This window comes from Cygnus atratus, chromosome 20 (genome assembly GCF_013377495.2).
Source record: "Cygnus atratus isolate AKBS03 ecotype Queensland, Australia chromosome 20, CAtr_DNAZoo_HiC_assembly, whole genome shotgun sequence".
NCBI lineage: Eukaryota > Metazoa > Chordata > Aves > Anseriformes > Anatidae > Cygnus > Cygnus atratus.
Genome location: NC_066381.1, coordinates 7,833,699 through 7,857,158, shown reverse-complemented (window position 1 = coordinate 7,857,158; position 23,460 = coordinate 7,833,699). Strand labels below are relative to the sequence as shown.

General features: G+C 40.8%; 1 protein-coding gene across 1 annotated transcript in view; it reads right to left on the bottom strand.

Annotated features, from left to right (window-relative positions):
* Positions 1-22,874, bottom strand: part of ITGAE (integrin subunit alpha E) — a 32,883-nt gene extending 10,009 nt beyond the window's left edge. Inside the window, exons 1-28 of the mRNA XM_050714787.1 lie at positions 22,208-22,874; positions 18,866-18,980; positions 17,411-17,508; positions 16,941-17,011; positions 16,282-16,399; positions 15,555-15,695; positions 15,094-15,215; positions 14,285-14,436; positions 13,467-13,617; positions 12,879-13,008; positions 12,141-12,254; positions 11,749-11,870; positions 10,854-11,005; positions 10,366-10,519; positions 9,594-9,744; positions 9,443-9,510; positions 8,534-8,669; positions 7,387-7,517; positions 6,457-6,597; positions 5,382-5,603; positions 4,834-4,964; positions 3,942-4,075; positions 3,433-3,584; positions 2,743-2,871; positions 1,380-1,447; positions 846-981; positions 475-576; positions 95-171 (exon numbers count right to left, since the gene is read on the bottom strand). Coding sequence (XP_050570744.1) covers positions 95-171; positions 475-576; positions 846-981; positions 1,380-1,447; positions 2,743-2,871; positions 3,433-3,584; positions 3,942-4,075; positions 4,834-4,964; positions 5,382-5,603; positions 6,457-6,597; positions 7,387-7,517; positions 8,534-8,669; positions 9,443-9,510; positions 9,594-9,744; positions 10,366-10,519; positions 10,854-11,005; positions 11,749-11,870; positions 12,141-12,254; positions 12,879-13,008; positions 13,467-13,617; positions 14,285-14,436; positions 15,094-15,215; positions 15,555-15,695; positions 16,282-16,399; positions 16,941-17,011; positions 17,411-17,508; positions 18,866-18,980; positions 22,208-22,241 — 3,452 coding nt within the window. The 5' untranslated portion in view covers positions 22,242-22,874. The remainder of the gene's footprint in view (positions 1-94; positions 172-474; positions 577-845; positions 982-1,379; positions 1,448-2,742; positions 2,872-3,432; positions 3,585-3,941; positions 4,076-4,833; positions 4,965-5,381; positions 5,604-6,456; positions 6,598-7,386; positions 7,518-8,533; positions 8,670-9,442; positions 9,511-9,593; positions 9,745-10,365; positions 10,520-10,853; positions 11,006-11,748; positions 11,871-12,140; positions 12,255-12,878; positions 13,009-13,466; positions 13,618-14,284; positions 14,437-15,093; positions 15,216-15,554; positions 15,696-16,281; positions 16,400-16,940; positions 17,012-17,410; positions 17,509-18,865; positions 18,981-22,207) is intronic.
* Positions 22,875-23,460: the final 586 nt, after the last annotated feature.

Sequence of the window (23,460 nt, the reverse complement as noted above, 5' to 3'; positions counted from 1 at the left end):
GTGAAACCAGTGACTGATAAATAGTATGGATACTGAATAGGAATTATAGAATTTCTTTTACAGTGTATTTAGTGGTGAAAATAGCAATACTCACTTGGTGATATTAACAGTGATTGCAGACTTATTTGGGAATACACTTTCATCTAATTGCCAAATCACAGAGAAGTTTGCCTATTTTGAGGAAAGAGAAAGATATAACAAAATATTGATTACCCTGTAAATCAGTCTTTAACTCACCAGGATACTGTTAAAACATGACGGCTAATGTATTTTCTGCTCAGCATTCCTCTGTGGAAGAGTTAATGTACAGGAATTTGGAAATTATCACTTGTCTTGAGAAAACGCATGTGGGTGACAAGCTGAATTTGAAAGCAGAGGGGCTATGGCCTAACTGTAAAGATAGGGGATGCCAGCACAGCTACTCAAAGTACCATTTAGAGGAAGGGAGAAATGAAAATTATCATCTCTACTTACAGTTGTCTTCTTGAACACTGGATGCCCAATTCTGCAGTTCAAGGATAACTCCACAGAAGTGAAGGGTATTGGCTGGCCACAGTGAATAGCAGGAGAGGATGGCTGCCAACAGAACAAGGAGGCTTTTGTTGGGAAATTCAATTCTGTCTGCTCCCATAAAACAAATTAGGTGCAAGTAGCCCAATAAAAGCTTGGGAGTCTTAGATAAATCTAGTAATTCAGGCTGTATTTCTGACAACTGAAATACTGTCCCTCCCCCAACCTTGATTCAAGATTTACTTAGGTAGTAAATGAATGGGAGGCTGAGTTGTGTTTTCTTTCAGCACTGTTTTCTTTCTGCAACTAGCTGAAGAGTTGTTCTATGATCTTACCTCGGCTGTCACCTTCTTAAAATGGAGATTTTTAGGATAGTTCAAGACCATAGTTGTCATGTATGAGTCATCTCCACTGTTATTTAGTAAAAAATTCATGGACACTTCTTTAGTGTAGCCCACCACTAATTCTCTTCTAGAAGCAGAGAGAAAAATGTTAGGTTACATGTAATTTCCTAAGCTTTGTTAGTAAATAAGAGACCCATTTTGGTTCTGGTAATTACTCCCTTGAGGTACTTTCACACATAGGATAACACAACAGCCCAATTAATTATTCATTATTATTCAGGGTGTGTAGGAAAATGCTTTCTTCTTAATAAATAAATAAAGCAGTTATCTCCAAACTTTAGGTAACATTTTTTCATTTCTCTTTTACATGAACAGCTTTTAAACATTGTTCCAGTTGATTAGCTTTCCAGTGAATCTCCAGGGTAACTTTTTATAGTGAAGCAAACAAAATGCCTTATGCACAAAGATGACCTGTCATATGAATGCTAAATAAAAAATCCAAGTAATACAACTACATTGACTCACTGGATCTGACTTGTCAAAGTTAAATGAGCAGTACAGATGGTCTTGTTGCAGTCCTTCTTGTAAGGCAACTGAAAGCAAACACAGATCAAGTTAAAATTTAACAGTCCTGATTTTTCCAAGGTAGCAGGTTGAGCATATCTTTACGTATGCACATACATACGGGGGTCCTTCTCTGAAAATCAAAATTCCCATGACCTCGATTAAGGAGAAGTTGGACATAAAGGACCCTCTAGTGATGTAGTAAGTAGTGAAGTTTGTAATTTAACTCCCAGGAAAAGTTCTGTTTTCATTAGGACATGAAGTCTTCAGTGGGGGTAAGGTCTTGTTAAATAATTGCCAGCTGTTTATACCTCGGTTGCCACAGGACAACAATGTTAATTTCTATTCCAGGGACAATGTGTTTTTCTTGAATAAACGTTTTCATATGCTATGCCATTTTACAGGCACACTATTTTGTAGTGATGAGGTTACTTCCTTTAGCAATAGTTTTATTAAACAATAAAAATCTACTGTCTGTGGCTGATGTTTCTGCAGAAGTTCAGTGAAAATTAATAGTTAGCTGTTGGGTGCAAAAGTAATAAGCAATACTGACCAACAGTCAAGAATATCATGAATTATTGTTAGGGTATAAATGTATCATCATAATCCCTAAGACTACAGCAACTATGGTGATTAGTGTTCATTATTGCTCAGTGCTAAGTGATACTAACTTTTCTGTCCTATGCTTTATTGACTGCTAATTAAATATTGAATTGTGGTTTAAGACACCTATTAAGTAGCAAAAAGATGCCTCTTTACAGAGCTTTGTGATTTGGATTTTAGACTAACTGTGAAAAAGAGCCAGATTAGCTTGTACTGAACTGCAAAAGTGAGGAAACAGGATATCAAACTTAAAGGTTCAGTTTATTGGGAGTTTGCAGCCTTCCAACTATTGCTTTGAAACAAGTAAACCTAAACAAATTATATATGTATACCTAATTTTCATTATTTTTAAAATCCATTCACTCAAAAGTTTTGTAGGTGTTACTACTAAATACACCATTCAAATAACGAAAAGTACTTCACAAAACATAAAACCCATCTGCCTTGGTCACAGGTAGCATCTAATCTCATTTTAAACAGAGGCCCAAGAGGAATGTGGTCAAAAGTAAAGGTTGGATCTTAGAGAGGAGATTCTCTTAATAGTCTAAGAGTATCTGTTTTGGGGAAACCCCAGCCTAAAGTCTACCTGGAATACAACAACAATAACTAGAAAAGTTAGCAGAGGGCAACATACAAAGGCTAAGAAAAACATGATTATTATTTTTTTAATAGTAATTACTTTGCATTCTGGAAAGAGAAGAGCTCTTCAGTATTTTATTACCTGAAAATGCATTTCTGATGGCTGATATTTATCAAGCACAGGAACAGCAAACTCCGTACTATCGTTTTTCTCACAGAGCTCATATTTAACTCTCAGATAAACATTGGAAAAACAGTCAAAGTCACATGGCTACAAGAAAGGAAGAACATGAAATTGAGAAAATATCTGGGCATTAAAATGCAAAACAGTCTTCACACATTATCTCTGTTTCAGCTTCCGTCAGGTGGCATATTTAGGGACCTTCTGACTCAGATGTTGCCTTTGGGCCACTGATTTTAGTAGCCATCAGTGGACCATAAATTTGTCAAATGTTTTTTGAGGGATTTTATACATTTGGATCCCATGACATCCTCTGGGTAATGCGTTCCTCGATTCAGTTATACATTGTAAAAAATGGTTTCCTTTATGTTTGTTTTAATCCTTTAGAGCTTCATGACTCTCTGACAATTCTTGCATTATAAATACTTCACACATACCCAAAAGGATGACAGTTTGATTTATAGGAATACAGATCAAAATGGTACACATCCCCCTCAGCTATAAAACATGCTCAGCAAGTCTAACACCCAAAAAACCACCCAATTATAGTAATTTTGCATTTCAAGGAAGATTAATCATCGTGCAGGTTCCATTAAAAATCCTTTCCTCTTAACCCTTCTTTCTGTAGTAAGTCTGACCAACATCACCTACCAGCGTGAAAAGCTGCAGCTCAGAGCATGATGTGTGCTCTCTGACTAAGAGCTTTCCACTTGTTGTGGTGTTCTGATCCTTAAACTGTAATCTCTTCTTTGCCATTTTCACATCTAAGTCCACCGTGTAGAGAATGTATAACTGTGAAAACACTGGAAACACAGATGGGAATTTCTTGTGTGCTCAGAACAAAGCAATTGCAAAGAGTCAGTGAATGAAGGGGAACAGAGTTCTGATCTGTAGCTCCAGCATTCACAGAGGAGGAAAAAACATGGTGATATATTTCCAACATCTTCCCACAAGTCAAGCAAAACGGAAAAGCTTTTACATTGACCCCCTACATTGCCTACTCATGCACCCTACAAAGGATCTGTATCTCAGTCTAAACTTTCAATATGCAAGATTTTCAAAATTCTTTGTTAGATGTACCAGAAGTTGTCTACAATGCCAAGTTTCTAATATGGTGTAGGACCATAGATTTTAGTCTGATCACAATTCCCATTTATTACCTTGTTGAGACACTGGTAAAGCTGAGATTATATTGAAACACAGTTTTGCTGTAACAATGCTGCTGTTCTGGAAAATTAATATTCTCTCGGGGTTGAATCTCATACTGGTGAGAAAGTGAACAACTGGTCTCGAGCTAGTCAGTGAAGAACAAATAAGAAACAGAATTAAATTTTTGAAACATTCAGGAAAAAAATATTTTAAGAAATCCTGGCAGCAAGCTTAAAAAGTGCTCAGCTTTTCCATGATATTTCACCTGGACCAAGCTAGCCTATTTACAGAAGTTCCAGTTTCTGCTGGGAACATTGAGAATGTACAAAATCCCATGAGCCTGAAGGAACAGACAGCCAAAATACACCAATATAGCTAGAGTTTCAGAATTAAACTCACTGTTTATGTTTCCATTAGATGAACTCATTATCTAGCGGTAAAAATTCTCTCTTTATCAACAATTTGTTTCCAAATACAAAACGCAAGAACAAAATCAAATCTGCCCATCATGTCTTAGCCCTTGCAAACTCCACAAGTCATTCAGCTACCAGACATCTGATTGAAAATAAGACAAGGTCTGTCAAGAAGATTTTTTTGTCTATATGACTAAAACCATCAGTGCTGAATTGCAGATGTTAACCAATTAACATAGATCTTAATGTTCATTATCTCATACTTGCTCAAAGCCTTAGGCATTCAAAGGCAAAAGCCTTTGCAACTTGAGCTAACAGCTTTACATTTTATATGATTTCTTCTAGCACTGGGAAAGATATTTTTTTTTTTTTTATGTCCGTCCAATGCCAAATTAAAAATAGAATCATTACACAGTGCTTAGAACACAGATTCTAAATATGTCTTTGAAACATTTCCCCAACATACTAAAAAGTAGCACTCATTACCTACCGGAGTACAACTACATTCTCCAGTGATCCTACTGCAATATCTTGGAGACCATCATTAGTGAAATCAAAGCCACCATCAATGGATTGTCCAAAATACTGGAGTCCTGCTGATATTTCAGAGGCTTTTACTCTCTAATAGGAGAGACACAACAGCAAATATAAGTCAGGATCTCCCTCCTGTCCTTTGAAAAATACACTTTCTTTCATAAGACTGTTGTGAGGTTGATTTTGCAACACTCCTGACACACAAAATATTGGCTATTAACTTCCTGTAATAGATGGGCAGGCTTGCAAAAGAATATATTTTTCTATAGGCAGCACATGAATCCAGGTCTAATCCAGGCCTAAGCGGACAAGTGAATAACTGCAATTAAGGAGCAGGTCTGCTGCAGAAGCCTGTGGACTTACATAAACCATTCAACACCTGCAAATTTCTCATTCATCAATGGGAATGTAATGTGAAAGTCCTTCCTCCCAGCCTGTTGCTACAGAAACACAAGCTTTTCCCTCCCATAGTGGACTGGAGGCAAGTCCCAACAAGACACATACTTGAGAAAAAGAGCTCTTGATCTTGTCCTTTTCACCATTAAAGATGTAAATGCTGCCAAAAGAGGAACTGTTTGAAAGATGATCTTCAAGGGGGGCTCCAACTGCAATATCCTCATATCCATCCCCGTTGATGTCTCCAATGCTGGCCACAGTAAACCCAAATCTTGCAAACTGAGTGGTCACCTGCACATTTAAATGTCCTTCCAAGGTGAATGAACCAGTCTGAAATATACCCAAGAGAGAAATCCCTTTAGAACAATTGTAACCCCTAAACAATACAATAAGAAATTCAAGATAACAGCTAATTTTCAGACCAAAAGCTTGATCCAACTGCATGCAAATTCTCCCACAGAAGCAGTGTCCCTGGACAGCCCTATGCAAGTAGACAGACTTAAGGTACTATCTGTTTTTAAATCATGAGCAGATTGAGTTGATCCACTGCTTATTTCGAGACAAACTTGTTTCTCCACCACGTTACAGAAATAAGCCACAAGAGGGTGCAAGTTGTTTGAATTCTAATGGACGCCCAGACTGTTTTCTGCTTCCAACAATTTGGTATGTTCCCTGAGCAAATTTTAGCAGTGCACCAACGAGAGCTCACCCTGGTCTGCACGTTAAGTTCTCACTCAAAATGACGCAATTAACTTATATCCTGGATATATGCATCTGGTATACTGGATCCAGTAGCTGGGCTCACAAAACATTTTGTTTTCTGCAAGTCCTGGGAAGTAAAGTTTTAGCAGCTACCAATGTATACATTTATTGCAAACATTGCAAAAAACATTGTTTGGAAGAGCAAAGTGTACACCAAAAAATTGCCTATGTACAGGCAAAAGACATGATTTTATCACACTGTGATATCAGTGTACCTTAGCTACAGAATGGTTTTATTTATTTTTTTCCTCTTTCATATTCTAATGACTAAGACAGGACTGCTGGCTTCATCCTGCAGTCCTCTACCATACAGGGAGCGCACACTCAGTGAGAGCACAAAGGAGGAATGTTTTATTTGTCACTACTTAGGCATGGTTGGAAAATCCCCAACATGGAGTGTTTACGCTACCAGTGTTTTTACCTCTGTCTCCAGGCGATAGACGTAAACCCTTCCTTCTTCCCCTTGGATGTGATAAAATGGAGCTCCAACAAGGAGAAGATCTGTCTCCCCATCACGGTTCACATCAAGTGGGCAGAGCTCAGAGCCAAAATAAGATCCGACCTGGGCTCCAGAAAAAGACAAGCAGCTCTTTCACTGGAATTCTCTATATATAGCTTTGTAGAATTAGCGTCCTTTGCAACAGTAAGGCAATTTTTAGAACAAAACATCACATATCTACTTATATGTGGATCACTTCACTATTATTTATTACATTACTGCCATCCTCAGGGACAGATCCCGTAACCAGCATAACAGTACCAAAATCATTATTCAACAATGTGACAGAATAAAAAGCAGAATAACACAGTTGATGACGTCTTTCCCCATGAGCCATGAGAACAGAACATAAATATAGTACACCCCACTTAGCTAAATGTCTTCCCAGTCTTTTTCCAAATTTCATGATTTCTTCTGGTATTCCCAAAGTATTATGGAGTGAACTAAGACTGTGTAATCCACAGCTAACTAAATCAGATGCTTGGCAGTTCTATGATTCCTACTTGTGAGACCTCTAACCAATGAAAACATAGTGAGGTGAGTGCCAGTACCCTCCAGCAGCCTGCTGTGAGCAGTTGAACTTTGATAATTTCCCCCAGCTGAGCAACTTGTCCCAGAAGCTCAGACTTCAACAGATCTCATTTGAAAAAATGAGGCTGCCTGACCATAGTGGGTTTAACAGTAATAATAAGGCTAATGGATTTATTCAAACATTTATAATGGCTTTACTCTTGCTTCAAAGGATGTAAATTTGTCTGGAGAAAATGAGGCTGTTGCTTGAGCAACCTAGATGTATGCTGTGCCCCTCACCCCTACTGACCTGCTTGCCCCTGTGTGAGTGAAGCACAGTACCTGTTCTCCTTGCAGGGTTTGTTTCAAGTGGCCATCCTGAAACACCAATACCTTCCCTGTCATGCTGTGCCGCGGAGCTCCAGCCACATACAAAGGTCCGTAGCCTGTGCGCACCACTGCCACGCTGTATCCTGGTGCATTCACACGAGGAACAAAAAGATCATACATGTCAGTACCACACTCTACGCCTGAAGGAAAAAGCCCACAGAGCTTGGACTTAGACATGGGCCTACATATTTCAGTGAGATCCAAGAGTTTGCACCACGTCAAGTTGTTGTGGCCCATGTTTTTGATTACAGACCAGCTCATCAGAATATCGATTAGGAAACAGCAGGTAACTTTCCTGAGAGAAAAGCCAGCAAAGCTGAGGTTTTCTTCTCTTAACAGCTTGTGAGGTAATTGAATAAACTGCTGCTCTGAAAAATGTGCTTGAACTCTTGAGGACTTTTCTTAGCATTTGTCACAGTTCCTGAATGCTTATCCAATATACGCACTTTTTTTTTTCTTTTTAATTATTATCTCTGCAAGTTAGCAGGCTTAGAATTCTTCATAGAAGTGAAGGAAACATTATACTCCATATAAAATGCAAAAATAGATCTGTTACGGGGCTTTTGTAACAGGGAGGTAATGACAGAAGGATTATCCTGACACAACCAGTCCACAGCACCTCATATGACCTAGAAGAACTTTAAGACCAAGGCTACAGTCAGGAGATACAGGGACCGTAAGGCTACAAAGCACTAGGGTGAATAAGCAAGGTCTTATTTGTCACTATGCCAAGAAGAGTATTGATTCACAAACTGTTTCTTCTCCAGACACTCACAGCAAGTCAAATATTTATACTTATCAGCTCACAAAAATGCCCTTCACTGTGTTCTTATACTGCGAAACCAAATGGATGTGTTAACAGAATAGCACCACAATGCATCATAACTCATAAGAGCAAATAGGCTGTACAGGGAGACAGTGTTTGCATTAGAATCTCTGTCCCTGTTATGGAAAATATTAAAAATTCAGTTAGATGCTGCAGGAGATGATCTTCACGTAAATGCTGTCAGTGCCAGAACACACTGCCCTACATATAAACAAACCAAACAAAATTGCAGCCAGGTTGTCACTGATCTCAAGAGAGGGGTAAGCTGCTTACCTAGGTAACTGTACTTTGCTTTTTTGGCTTCTTCTTTTGATTCATTCAAGAAAACAGCTGTCTTGGTTGCCAGATCATACAGCAGAATTCCACCAGACCAGTCAAAGGCACCCACAGCACCAAACATTAAGACTCGCTGCAGAAACAACATAGTGCAAATTAAAATGGAGGAACACATGGCAATTGCCAGTGCTAGTGACCTCTATCAGTCTGCAAAGCTGCTTAGTAGGTTGCAATGTTTTCTGGATTACAACTCCTGCATTCTTTCCTAGACCATGTAGCATGGACATTTTTACTAGCTCCTAGTATTGAAGGTACAAGATGACTGCCCAACATCAGAGAAGCAGCTGTACATCTCCCAGTTCTCTACATGTCATTGTTTGCAAAATCCAATTACTGTTATCCTTACAGCCAATGCTGCTAAATGTTCATTAGCTTCCTCAGTTTCCACTGTTCTCCCCTCCTGACAAGGACAGAGATCATGCTTGTCTTGGATGGACCAGTGTTTTAAGCCAGAGGATTCTGAAAGAGCAAAATTATTTTATTTGCAACATGATGGAGTCCCTGGTCTTGTACACTGGAGATACAAATGCCAACTAAATCAAAGCTGTCAACTGAAGTTAGCTCTTTTGTGCATTAGAATAAAAAGGATCCAGTAGTTATAACAGGGGTTATGTGAGATAGGCCCCATCCTAAAATAAAATTCACAACCGACATTTAAAAAGTGGTATTTTTTACTTCTCTAACACATTCAAAGCAAGCAATGGCTTGCAAATGAGATTTGACTACATAGTTCTCCAACTTCTGTATCAGCATCATTTCTTGTATAAGACCTTCTGAATCCTTACAGGTATTAAAACAGCAGCACAGCATACAACCATTTAGCAGGGTTAAATACAGAACACTTGCCTTATCCAAAATCTGCACACTGAAACCAGATTGTGCCAGTTCATATTCCAGAGCATCACCTTGAGTACCTGACGATGCAATAGAAATAGGGTGAGCCACTTTTTCCTTATTCCTCAAAAGATAGCAATGAAATAGAAAAGCTTCTGTTTACCTTCTATCCCAATAATACTCTGCTGCAGGGTTGAAAGCAGCCCATCTAATGCTGAATAATTGGTCACCTGAAATACATTAGTGTCATCTGGACCAGATGCAATTAGCCGCAACTCATTCAGGGCCTTTGGTTTTTTGAAGGCATCCCCCACCTGCAGAAGAGATGCAAATTAATCAGAAGAAGCAACCTTTAGAGTCTTCTTATTCCCACGTACTTAAGGATGGAATCGCTCGAGTTGGTGGTAAAAATCTCAGCTTCAACCACCCTATGTAAACCCAGAAATACTAATTGATTTGTCTAATTCATTGACTTCCAATCTGAGTGTCTCCTGGAACCAGACCTTTACAAAACATCTTCATGTAACTGGCTGGTGCAGTATTTGGTGTATACAACTTTGTTGTACCCAACAACGAAGTTTGGAAATCAATAAGTCACAAGGCATCATAATAAAAAACATCTTCCTCTGTAAGAGAAAGAATGAGAAGAGATAGCTGAATGACATTACTAGAAGGCAAAGGTGATAGTGTGAGAAGAAACCTACCAGAGACTTGAACTGAGAAACTCTCATGCCTGACATACTTTTTGATCACATTTGTTTATTCTTTATTGCTTAACAGTTCATATCATAGCTTTATCTTTCATATATTTATTTTATATGTGCTCATTCCCTTATTTACTGGAGACACACATGGTTCAGTTCTCCTTTTCTTCCCCTGCCCGGTGCTACCCAGAAATGGAAGGAAGATATGATCCAAGTAGGTTCCCAACTCACCCCAATAGCATAGCGCTCAACTCCTGCCATTTTGGGCGAATTTATCACTGTTGTCAAGTTCATTTCATCCAGGAGTATTTCCCCATCTGTAAGCACAATCATGATCTTGGCTGCATCCTTCCGGGATCCGTGACTTTCAATGAAGATAGAATCCCTGTTAAAACATCAAAAAATGAAACATTTGCAGCTAACAGTCATAGCAAGGAGACAAGAAATTTTCTTTCACATTCATTTATCTTAAAATGGCCAGGTGCTGTCTCATTCTATAGCTTCCTGAGCCCTGTCATACCAGAAATTACACACTGACAGATGACTTTTACAACCTTCTAAAATATGGCACAGAAACTGCTGCCTGCCATTCAACCTCTTCCAAATAAACAGGACTGCTTTCAGGACCTGAATGTTCATGGAAGTCCCTCTCCCTTACTGATGAAATGCCCCAGAAATCACCTTCATTATTTCTTGAGCTCCTTTTTTCTGTTACTTACAGGGCATGTTGCATGGCAGATGCTGTTTTTGTCACATTGCACACCTGCACAATATCAAGTACTTTCTGGAGGGTGGCATTTGGATTCCAGTTTTCTCGCAGGTCAAACTCAGTTTTGATTTCAAAGCCATACTGCACCACTGCAAAATCACACTGGAAGAAAGCAGCAGGTAAGCATCTGCTTGTGACAACTGTTGATTCAGAGAATGAGAGCTCTCTGCAACAACTAGCCCATAAACCCCAAAAGAAAATATTATCCAGACTATGTAGAAAGAACATATTTTTTATGAGCAAGTGGCTTTTAAATATGTGTATTGCAGAAACAAGGATTGTTATAAATATATTATAGGCGAGGAAAATTAAAACACTGTCAGTACAGGCAGAAAAAATTGGTTTGGGAAACGCTAATTTGTATTTAAGTACTTGCATTTTCCTGTTATGTTTCTGGCACATGTGCAGGTTTCAGAGAGGATTATCTGTGATATTACTGCATTGTTCCTTCATTTTCCAGGATGATCTGATTATCATTGCTTTTGTGCTTGTGGGTATAGATGTTACGATACAGGAACAGAGACAGGAAACAACAAGAAAGTCATGACTGTCACCTCGTATGAAGGGAGAGATGGTGCTCACTGGGCTCCAAGCAGTCATAGCAGGGCTAGGGATTTCTAAGCAAACAAATCACAGACTTTTCTCTCTACAGTGCTGTTAGGATCAAGACTGAGGATGTACTGCTATGTAAGCAAAATTACGTCAAGAACACATGCAAGTTATGGAAGTGCTTTCCCATCCTAATGGAAATTAACCTGCACAGTCCCAAATTCTGGTGAAAAGGCAGCTTAAATGAAGCACAGCACACTTTGTACTTTTAGCCTGCTGAAGAGAGTAGGGAGTACCTCAAAGCACTTCTCATACAGTGTTTTCATCATCTTGTGGATAAATGCTTTTGCTCTTTCAAAATCGTCTGGTTCAATGCTCCCTGATCCATCCAAAATAAAAGCAATCTCTGTCCCAGAGCCTGCCAGGATATGGAAGATAAAGGAGTAAGGAGAAGGCTCCCTGGAGCTCAGTAATGTTGGTCACGACCAAGTTCTTTATCCAGTGTTATCAATCAACACACAAATAATCTCACTCCAACAAGCAACTGAATGGCAGCAAGACTGCCCACTGTCATTTCAGCGTGAGCCACAGCTCAGCTCTGGAAGCTTACAGCACAGCAACCCCCCAGATTTCATCAGTCCATGACAGTCCACAGCATGATTCTGTTAAAAGATACTTCACCACGTACGCAAGCCATTTTCCTCCTCCTCCTCTTTGTCGCTCTCCATCCAGGAAGGGAGCGTGCTGCCACCATTGTCATTAATGTTTCTGTGTCCTGGTGTCTCAGTTGGAATATTTTCAGCTGAAACAGGAAAAAAACTTGAATGTAGGTGACAGGGAACAGGGAGAGAAAACAGTGAACTGAAACCTTGCATTATTGCCCATGCAGTGTTCCTGCACCTTGCTGCCTGATAGCTGAACTCTTCCTCATCCCTGCGGTATGTAGCGGATCATACTGCTTTCAGGTTCAAGAGTATGAGTGCTATGGAAAAAATTGTGAGTTTTGAAGGCTGTGGGGATCAGGTCTTCATCTTAAAAAAACAGCTACAGCTTAATAGAAATAAACTGCTCCAAGTACACACAGAATTATAAGTATCATAACAGAAACACTGAAGGGAAGGTGAATGTGTACATTTTAAAGCACCTATTGCAGTCCATCTGTCTTTCCATACTAATGTTTTGGCTGCAGGTCACAGATACAGAATATGACCTCTTGTCCTCCTGGTTGGCTGGCTAAGGAGGACTGTTATGAATGTAACAGAAATAATCTTTTTGTTTTACTGTTGCTGGGCAGGTGACTGCAAGAACAGGCTAAGACCTGGATGGATGTATTTACATTCCTTAAGCCATGAAGCTACCCACCATCGCAGATCCACTCTATAAGTTACAGTGAAGGGAGATGTGTGAGGAGTGGAATTTCTTCTACCTGACTCAATCAGAGTGTCTCTCTGCAGCTCTGAAAGGAAACTGTCAAAATCTTCATATGCAGACGACATGACACTTCTATCCTTCTGCAGCTCTTCTGGGACCCACTGGTTGCTAATGAACTCTCCAATCTAGGGAGAAAAGCCAACAGCCATGGAGACTGCATGTTTCATACACACACACACAATTGCCTTAATTAAAAACTTGACAGCCTGAAAGGGAGCTTTCTGAAAGCTTGGTAAAGCAGCCCTGATCCTAGATTGCACAGTAAAACCTTATTTGCAAAGAAAAAGCTAACAAAAGCTCTAGAGCCACAAGAATTATACAAGTCAGACACTTTTATTTCTATAACTTATTCCTTAACACCCTCCAAAACAAGCTCTCTGGAATCAAGAAGACAGAGGCCTGGGCAAGCAAGGGAGCCACCAGAGCATCTCAGATTGGACATCCTGCATGTCTAATGCAACACTTTTTCTTCCACCCACTGCTAAAGCATTGAAGTGGACACATGGGGTGGATGGAAACATCTCTCTCCGACATATGAGCTTAGAAGCAAAAAAATGTAGCTTTGACATTTCTTCCTACTCACCTTAGGAGCACAGAGTTTGACCTTAGCCATTTTGAGGGAGTTCGTCACATTTCTCAATTGATGGTTTTCTAAAAACACTTGTCCAGATACCATGACAATGATTATCTTGTCAGTCTGTCTGGAGTCATGGCTGTCATTAAAGACTTTATCCCTGTAGAAAAACAAGCCTAGAGGTATTTTATGGGACAAACTATGTCTTCAGAGTCAGAAATCTCAGTGCTACTGGCAGGGTGCTGATGTTCATTGAACTCTCAGCACACGAGAGTCTGTACAGTACAGACATGCAAAGCAAACGCGCACATTATACTTCCAGGGATGTTGGCTATCCACAACTGGTAGCTCTGCCTTCACAAGTAGCACACGGGGCATTTTTACAATGAAGTTCAGTATTGTCAGAGTCATGCTATTGGGAAGAAAATAGAGTCGAGGAAAGCAAGACTCCCAGGGAGACACAGCAGATGGGTGAAAAAGATGGGAAAGGCCTCAGGTGTACAAACAAGCACATGCTGAAAGCAAGACCCAGGTGACATCATTTTCATGCTGATGCCCCTATGTCAGCCAGGAAGGACTTCACACTTTGCCTCTTGGCAATTTCTCCTTGTGAAAGCCAGAGTTAGACCTGACAGACCCCCAGACAGATTCATTCACAGGCCTCTGTTGGCAGAGTCTGTCACTAAGAGAAGCATTGGGAAAGTGATAGTTGTGAGGGTGTGAGAACAAGAAGAATAGAGAGGAGGTGCAGGAGGCTGTATTGATGTACATGGAATGCAAGGAATCATTTGAGTGTCCCAGGAGCTTCCCGAGACACGTGAACTCACAATACATGCTGCAGTGTGGCTGCAATGTCAGTCTGTGAACTCTGCTGTTTCATATTTTGGACCTTGAAGAGAGCAGTTAATCTGTTGCAGCTTTCTTGCAGGCTCAGTTCAGTCTGCGTCTGTTCTCCATACTGCACCACAGCAAACCTGACCTGGAGAAAGAAGATGGCAAAGCCGTGTTGGTTAGACAAGATCTAAGGCAGGATCCCTAAGTCCCTCAGAGTGTCAAGTTTAGTCCCAAACTTTACTGCACAAACATGGAAGGCCTACATTGCAAATGGAAGGCAGATCACCTATCTTTATCTCTCCGTCACACATTTGTATTCTGGTGATCCCTTTTGGATCAACTCCAGGAACTGACTTCATTTTCTTTGGCTTAAAATGATTTCTCTGTCTGAACTTTCTGTATTTATCTGTCCGGCCAGATCTTTCGAGACCACATGGCTCAGCCTCACTTTGTCCCCAAATATCAGGCTTTATTTAAATCATTCAAAGTAATGGCTTATAAGCCTCACTCATTTGTATGTCTACTGTTTCAAGGTGTCCTGAGAGATTTGTCTGGTAAAATATCTAGGCATGCTACTGGCGTGAAAACTCACTCCTAGATCTTCCACTCCACTCTTCAGTTACTTCTCATCCTTGGATCACTAACATTTAACTCTTGCATTACAATATGTAGAATTATTACCAGCATCACTGCGAGTAGTTTAAACAGCAGTAAGTATGAGAACTGGGGGACTCTTTCCATTCTTCATTAGAGCTCCGGTCATCCTGCCTACCAGAAAACAAGACTGAGCAGTTTCACACACCTTTGAGCATTTCTGCCACGTTGACTTCATCATATTGATGACTGAGTTCTTGGTGCTTTGGAAATCATCTGACTTGGTGTTCTCTGATCCACCCAGAATGACAGCAATCTCTGTTCCCGGTTCTGTCAATGCAGTTAAATATAAAAGAACATTTGAAAAAGCACTGAAACATCCTAACATTTAGCAAGAGTTCAAGAACATTGACATAAACAACAAATTAGAAAAAAAACAAACCTTTTTTTTTTTTACCACTTCCAGCCATTCTGAAAGCAGGTCTAGCTGATGATGTAGTAATAAGTTTGATTTTTAAAAATTCTCAGTTAATGATGATGGTAATAATCATTGAATTTTACCATAACCTTCAAAACCTCAGCGTTTTCCCTCCCTGTCCCTCCCTGTATTCCCCACATGAATACAAGCTGCTTTCAAGGAAGTAATGTTTGTTCATGTCCGGTACTTACCTTTGCACATGTGGTTGCTCCATGCACTGCCAAAGTGCTCACCACAAGTAATGCTGACGTTGTTTGTGCTCATAGAGCTGCTGGTGGCAGTAAACTTGCCTTTGCTGTTTCTGTTTTGAATGCCGCTTAATTTGGTCTCAACTAAAAAATGTAAAAAGCAAGAACAAAAAAGACAGTCTACATTTTAAAAATACTCTTCTAGTTAACACACCTTAAAATCAGGATCTGTTTCCTAGTGAAGATGAAATGAGACCATATAGGTTTCTAATGTAATCTTCTCAGCTTCTTTACAGTGACTGCAAGAAGCAGAGCAAGGCCACGCAACCAGCTCTCTGCTACCTTGATTAAATGCCACAATAGCTCAGTCAAGTTGGAATGAACAACCTTGACTGATTGAGCATTTTTAAAAATCCCAGTGGATGTCTGTCATATCCATTTGCTAAGAATATAAATGCTTTTCTAAATCCAGGCTTAAGAGCTGGATCTTTGGTACGCACGGGACACCACAACAGAAAATCCCTGGTGCTTTGTGCTAGTCTTCAAGGCTGAACCTTGTAACCCTGTTGAAGTCAGTATAATACATCATAAAATTCAACTCTTAAGTCTCTCCCAGCGGACCATTGACCTTCCTGGTTAGGAACTCAGAAGGCCCCTGCTGTTAGGTCAGAGCCTCATGCTGCTATTTCTGTCCCTCTGCAAAGGCACTATGCTGGCTGTGCTCCTGTACCCATCTTGGTGAGGTTGAGGAAAGCCGTGCTGCGCAAGTCGGCGGTGAGCAGAGTACAGACTCCATTCAGGTCCTCTGTAGTGGTGAAGGCCCGGCGATGCTTCTTCTGCAGGCAAGCCTGTGGGGGTGGCAGGGAAGGCTAATGAATAACGAGCAGAGCCATAGACAGAGGATGAATGAAGATGCCATCTGGTGAACGTTCAGTATCCCCTGCACAGCACTAAAGGCCTCCTAGCAAGAGTCAAAAAGCAAGTGGTGACCCCCTTCCCTGCTGTGACCCCTGCTGCATCAGGTTAGCCAGGACCTGAGCTCCCACAAAGTGTGAGGCTGGGGTACCACCAGGCTGAAGGTGTCAGTCTCCAAGTCAGTGGCTCTCAAGCCTTCTCTGCCAATCTTCGCTTCTCCTCTGAGTGGGGCTGGCTGCAGTGAAGTACAAGGTCCACTGCAGTCCTCAGCTGATGAAAATGAAAAGGGCCCTTCTGAGTTTTCTCTCTTGGCTGGCAAGGCACCAGCTGGCTTTCCAACCAATCAGTATCCAGCCAAGAGCTTTCGGCTTTTGTCCTTCTGTTATGTCTGCTCATTTGTATTTCCCTGCAAACATACACAGTGTTTTGGAAAAATCCAGTCATTCCCAGCCATGGATGTTTTCGGTCCCTTACCAGGATCCAGTCGGAATTCCTGTCAATAGCTATGCCACCATCCTGGATGTTTTTGGAGCCTTTAATTTTTCCTGAAATTGAATGAATGATTGAATGAATGAGGGAGGGAAGGAGGGGAGAACAGTGTGGGTGAAAAAAAATTGAAATGGATATGGTACTTATCAGCCTTGGGCAGACAGAATAAGAATCAATGTTATCAGCAGTTTTAGCAGTAATGAATACGTTGGAAACAAAACACTTTGCCTCTACTTCAGCAAAGATTAGGCAAAGACCTAGCCGTGGCAGAAGAGGTCTTGCAGCCCCCAAAGACATCACTCCCAACCTCTGGGACAATGGGTTTGCATTTCTTGCCAAGAAGTGCTGAGCTAAGGGACCTAGCAATGTGCTCAGTACTCTCTGAAACACCTTGCTTCCGCACATCCTCATGCCCATGTCAAATCAAGTATTGGGAAGGGGAAGTAGGACTGTACCTTGCAAAGGTATCTCCTTGCACTGGATCTTGTCCTGCAAAACAGTGCACTTTCTCAGCCTGCCCAACCCCTTGTCTACTGAGGAAGTAACTAAAATCCTGTGGAACAAGAGAAAAAAAGCGGAAAAGAGGGAAGGTGGCACAATCAGGAAGAGTCCTTTGATACTGAAGAGTGCTGAAAAAACATCTGTGGGCTAGGGTGCCACACCTTATCCTGACAACATTTCTCATAATTAATTGGACACTGGTGTGGTTTTGAGCTGAACAAGCTACTAAGAAAACACTTATTTCCTCCTACAAATCTTCAACCTTCCCATTTGTTCCGCTAAAGCCTCCAAACTGATAGTACTCCAAGCTGGTTGCACACCCAGACATCACTAGAAGACACCACTAGCAAATTTCATTTTTGGAAATCGGAACATACAATATCCACACCACCGAGTTTGTTCAGCTTCTCTTTCAGATCCTTGAGGAAGGGAAGAATGAGGTTCTCCCTCACCACACTCTGCTGTCCCAAACGGGCTCTGTCTGGGCTGTTGGCAGGGGAAGTTTCCACCACACAGCCAGCAGCCCTTCTGCAGCAATCTCTGGTCACAGCAGACAGGAGTTTTGCCACTGACTGAACTGGGTTAAAGAAGGGGTTTTACTCTCATCCCCCACTCCTCTGTCACTGCAAGTAGGATTTGATCTGAACAATGAATTCAGGAAAGCTAGCCCAGACCAAGGAAGAGGTCTGGAAGTGACTTGTCCATAAAATGTTGGAGATAAAAGGAGGCTAGAATGCAGTAAGGAAGTCCAAACCCCATCCTAGGAAATGGCAGCACTGTCATATGAAATGGAGACTGCTCTGTGAGTCAGCCGCTTTGTGCTGACAGGATAGGAAAGGTTTCTTTACTCCAGAGCTATCTGCTGCACAGCCTTACTACTTTGCTAAGCGTAATATAGGTTATCTCTATAGCAACCACTTGTGGTTGGCTTCTATTCACCAGCCTAGCTATCCTTTTCTGTTCCCCTACAAACCCAACAGTCAAAATATAGCAGTTTCTAGCTCTTTATGGTCTTCAGACTAAGCTCACAACATAACTTTTGGCAGCTGGTGGGTAGACATGACTGCTGCAGCCCCCGAAACCACACGATATACCAGGGAGCTCTGCAGAAAAACAGTTGCTTGCTTCTGCCATCTGGTTAAAAGAGCAGATAGCCTTTTTTGTACAGTGCTATGACTTAGCAGAGGGTGAGGGGAGAAGCATCATGAAGGCTAACAAGCTGACAATGGACACCTAATGCTGATGAAACTTTAATATCAGCCCCTAAGAACCAAAGAACAGTTCTGGGTCCCAGGCAGAGGAACCTGTGATAACAGTTGTAGAAAATGAGAAGCCACGTGAGCTCAGACCACAATCATTCACAAAGACCTGGGAAGCCTGGATATGTTTTTCTTTCTTCTGTTCCTTACATGGTTGTGTTCCCATCTGAGTGCTGAAGAACCTTGGGCCACAACAGAGAGTCTGTGTGCGGTGTGATCCACTTCTTGCCAGTGTCAACATTAAAGCTCCTCAAGGACTTGATCACTGAAAATAAAAATAAATGAGCACAGATGGTGACCTGTAGAGTCCTCGTTACCAGCACAAGCTCTTGAGCCAGCTGTCCCTGAACCCTACCCACCATGACGGCACAGAGACAGCTGGTGGGAGGGAGAGTTACCAAGCTATGGAGATTTCATTCATTTAGATTAACAAATAATTTTCTTGCCCAACCTAATGGAAGATAAAGTAATGCAAGTCCTGTTTTGGCATCCAAGGTCAACCTTTATAACAGAACAAAACATTCCTACTACTGAAGCTCAAACACGCATTTAGACAGGAGAGGAAACAAAACTCCATGGCTTGTGGAAGTGACATGCCACTTCAGGATGGCACCAGTGGAATCATGTCTTGTAAAGTTGATATTCAGCAGACCAGGACACAGAAACCATCAGATTAAAGAAAGAGCTCTTTGGGTAGCAGCAGGGATTATTCCCCACAAGATTAACATTGCTGTAAACATGGTAAAGAGAGGTGAACATAGATTTTTTTTTTTTTTTTTAAAAAAAAAAAGCTTTGCAGCAAGAGAATAAATTCGTGCCTGATATGTGATGGATATTCTGCTGGGGATGCAGCTCTGCTACAAGTCCAATAAATTCTCAAAACTGATACAAAATGGCCATCAAAAAAGAGAAACTTATCCACAGAGCTGTAACTGAACTGGCATCCTAAAGGTTTTTTGTTTTTGTTTTTATGAATGCACTTGCTTTGTGCAAGGCAGCCCACAAAAATGGGGCTGATATATTGGTGTTTTAACTGTCAGATTCTGTGGCAAGCCAACCTTTGTTGCTGTTCACATCTCAGCTCTTGATTTCTTGCGCAGGCTGGGAACAAGGTGCTATGGTAAATGCTGTGAGTTCCAGCACTGAGCTGTGCTGTATAACCAAATCCCTGTCAACGATGTGACGGCTTTGAAAACCTTGTACTAACCTCAAATGTCTGTGGCCACAAACTCCATGCCTGACTGAAACTAGTAAAGAACAAAATGTGAATTGTATCCATCTAGAATCTCTCCTGATTCTAACTTCACTCAGAGCTGAATATGAGGTTATTCAGTTAATTCCATATCATTTCCCAGCCTGGCTACGAATGCACAGGTGGAAGAAGTAAAATACCACAGTCAGGGCAAAGACATGCAATGTGCCCTGGCTGCGGTGCATTTTCAGTCTGCTTCTGCTTCCTGAAACATCCCATACTTCAGGGCCATGGCATGCATCCCTTTCAGAGGGTAGGCAAACCATCCTGAACTGCCTCCTTACTTTGCTTATCTCATTTTACCAACTAAAAGGCCTAAATTAACTCAGAGATGCTTCTAGACATCCGTATATGCTTTCACTGTAATAGTCTAAAAATTCCATACATTTACAAAGGCCTCCAGTAAAACTTCTTTAAAGCAAAACTGAAATGGAGCTCCAGATATGCTGGAACGAGTTCAGCTGTCTTTGAAGTCAGGGGCAACTCTCAAGCAGACAACAAAAAGAAAAAATGATTGCCACAGATGATCTCACTCCTGAATATTCCTGTGCTCACACGGTATTTGGCCTGGGAACAGGACTCTTCAACTCTGCACCTAGTTCTCCTGCTCTCATGCTGCAAAGTCACGTTATTTAAACTTTTTGCTCCTGACTCCCTGTTCGCAGGGATTTCCAACACAAACGACTCAGCTTTCAGCCATTCAGGTATTCGAATTAAGTGTACTGTACTTAACCTGAGGGGAAAAAATGTGTGTAATAGATTAACCAACTATACAAGCAAATTATTTGTAGTTTACATGCTTACACCCTCGGCACAGATCTTTCAGATAAGTTCCAAGAACCTAACCGAGACCCACCAAGACAGACAACTGCACTTTGCTGCACTGCCACTTTCAACAGCAAAACCCACAAATGCTAAAAGGCTTGCTAAAGGAGAGTGATAGAAAAGAGCAACTGAAGCACACAAGGAGGGAAGCCTCCACCAATTACTCCACCTTACTTTTGCATAACCCAGATCAAGGTAGATCAAGATTTGAAAAAAAAAAATTAGTAAGTTCTGTGGGCACCTCCGTTAATAATTTATATGTTTAACAAAGCTGGGAGCTACCTAAGCACCTTACGATAAACACAAGAACAGGGGTATTAGCAGAAATAAAACATCATCATCTAACATGTAGAAGTCAAATGCAAATAAGGAAAATAGTAGAGCATAAACCCTGATATTAAATCTATAATCACAGCAAAACAAGTTACAGAGAACTTTGATTGACATCTCATTAAACAAATAAAATTAATAGCATTTTTTTTCCCAAACACATTCGAAATACAAAGCTTGCCAGAAAGTCTGTGATGCTGATCAGGGCATGAAATGAATACTTAAACAATATTCTTTCTGTACAGATGGAGTAGATCTAGACACTATTGAGTCTTTTGAAAAAGAAACCAGACAAACAAATTCTGCCATACAGGATCCAACTAGCACTTATTTGTGCAGTTGCTGGAAGTGAGGCCGGTAACATGCCAAGTGCAGTTGTCAATTGCTGGAGCTAACAGAGCAGCACCAGAAGGGTGTCACCCTTTCTGGGACAAGCAGCTAGAGACGACTTCATGACAGAATTGTCCCCACTGGGCTACAGGACAGAACGCTGTGGATACTGATGCTGACTTGGGAAATATTCCTAACTCATCTCATACCTATACCTTACTTTATGCATTCTTATTCTCACACAAAGGTTCTAAATTTTCTTGTAAAAAAATTCTATTCTAGAGCACTTATTAAGGAGATCAATAAGCCAAAAACTCATGGGAAGTCTCTCTGATAGCACACACTGCTTAATCCACAGTGCACCCACCTACTTCATGATGAGCAAACATCCAAAGAAATAAAAAATTATAGAAGGCCAAAGATTGCTTCTTGTTTTGTATTTGAGTGGAATTTCACCCAACAGCCACTTTTCTCCCACTAAGGATGAGCACTATAAAACTCTCTCCATCCAAACATGCGGATTTCTGTGAAAAAGTAGAAACCCACGTTACAAACTAAGGACTTTTATTCCATACAAGTCCCAAACATCCTGAACTTCCTACATAAGAATCATTTTATCGGCTCACATGAAGGGAGTGATCCAAGTCTCCAGAAATTACTTTGTTTCTAGACTAAGATTTCTCATTTTCTAATAAAGACTTTTTAAGACTTTTTTTTTCTAATGCATGGAAAATAAATGCAGAGATAAGACTCACTCATTAGGAAGAGCAGGTACAAGAACAACCTCATGGTTCCCAGCTTTAAGATGAAGTGAGGAGGAGGACTGGAGGTACCAGGCAAAAGCAGCTCTCTTCCTCTGATGATTCTCCAGATCTGCACGTCTCGTTGTGCTCGCTGAGACAAGTGACTCTACTGTAGATTGCCTAACTGAGGTTTCAAGGCGTACACTAGTGACATTTTAATAAAACTGCAGATACAAAGAGCTACTGAAAGGCAAACTTATGTTACTGAAAGGTAATTTTTAGCATTTCCATATGTCTCTATCAGCACCCTTAGTATACCTAGCATGATAGGATACATCTGGAAAAGCCTCTAGGGCTTTTGTACTGTTCGCTTTCTCCTTTGGTGCTTGCTACGTGGACGTGTCACATAAAATAGAAATTTGAAGACAGATCCACTTGAGTGAACTCACAGCAATGATTTAAGAAAGATATCAGCTCTCAGATGCCCCTCATCATATTAATTTTTTAATGCAGAAGTTAAATTCCCCCCATCACACACACACAGAGAGCACTGGTGTTCCCTTTTTATTTAATATATTATTATTAACAGAAATATTGACACCTTGTGGCAGGATGTCTGGGGTATGTATGATCCTGCACATTTCTACTTCCTGTACCAACAATTCTTTGGCTTCTGTTAATCCCTCAACTCTCTGTATTGTTGCCCCTAGTTTGGAGCAGACTAGCACAAAATTAATCCCAGATAGTTCATACTATCATAGTACTGCACAGCAAGTAGTATTTGTATGCAGGCTGTTGTTATTACAAGTGCAATGGTGAATGTTATTCACCGGTGAAGTAGTAAATAGTAAATGTACATTAGTGAAATCGAAATAGTAAATGTTAAGCAATCAGAAGAGTTAACTGCACAGAAAATCCTTTGGCAAAGGTTGGACCAGGGAAGAGAAGAAAGCCATTCCAGAGACATGGTGCTCTTTGCCCAGAAAGTGTGAATTTTCCAAATATTCTTAGAAAATAGTGCAATGTGTACTTTTTCTAGCTACCTCCAACTCCCTTCCTTTAAGGACTCACTGTGTTTAACAACATGCAACAACCACCAGAGCCTCACGGTCCAGAAGGGCCGTTAAGTACTCCATATTTCACATACCTGAATTGAAAAAGGTTACATCAAAACAAGCAAAGAAAACACTCCTTGCACTCCGATTTTAATAACAGTTAGATGCCAGCCATGAGGTAGCCATAGTCACACCTTTCTGATGCTTTGC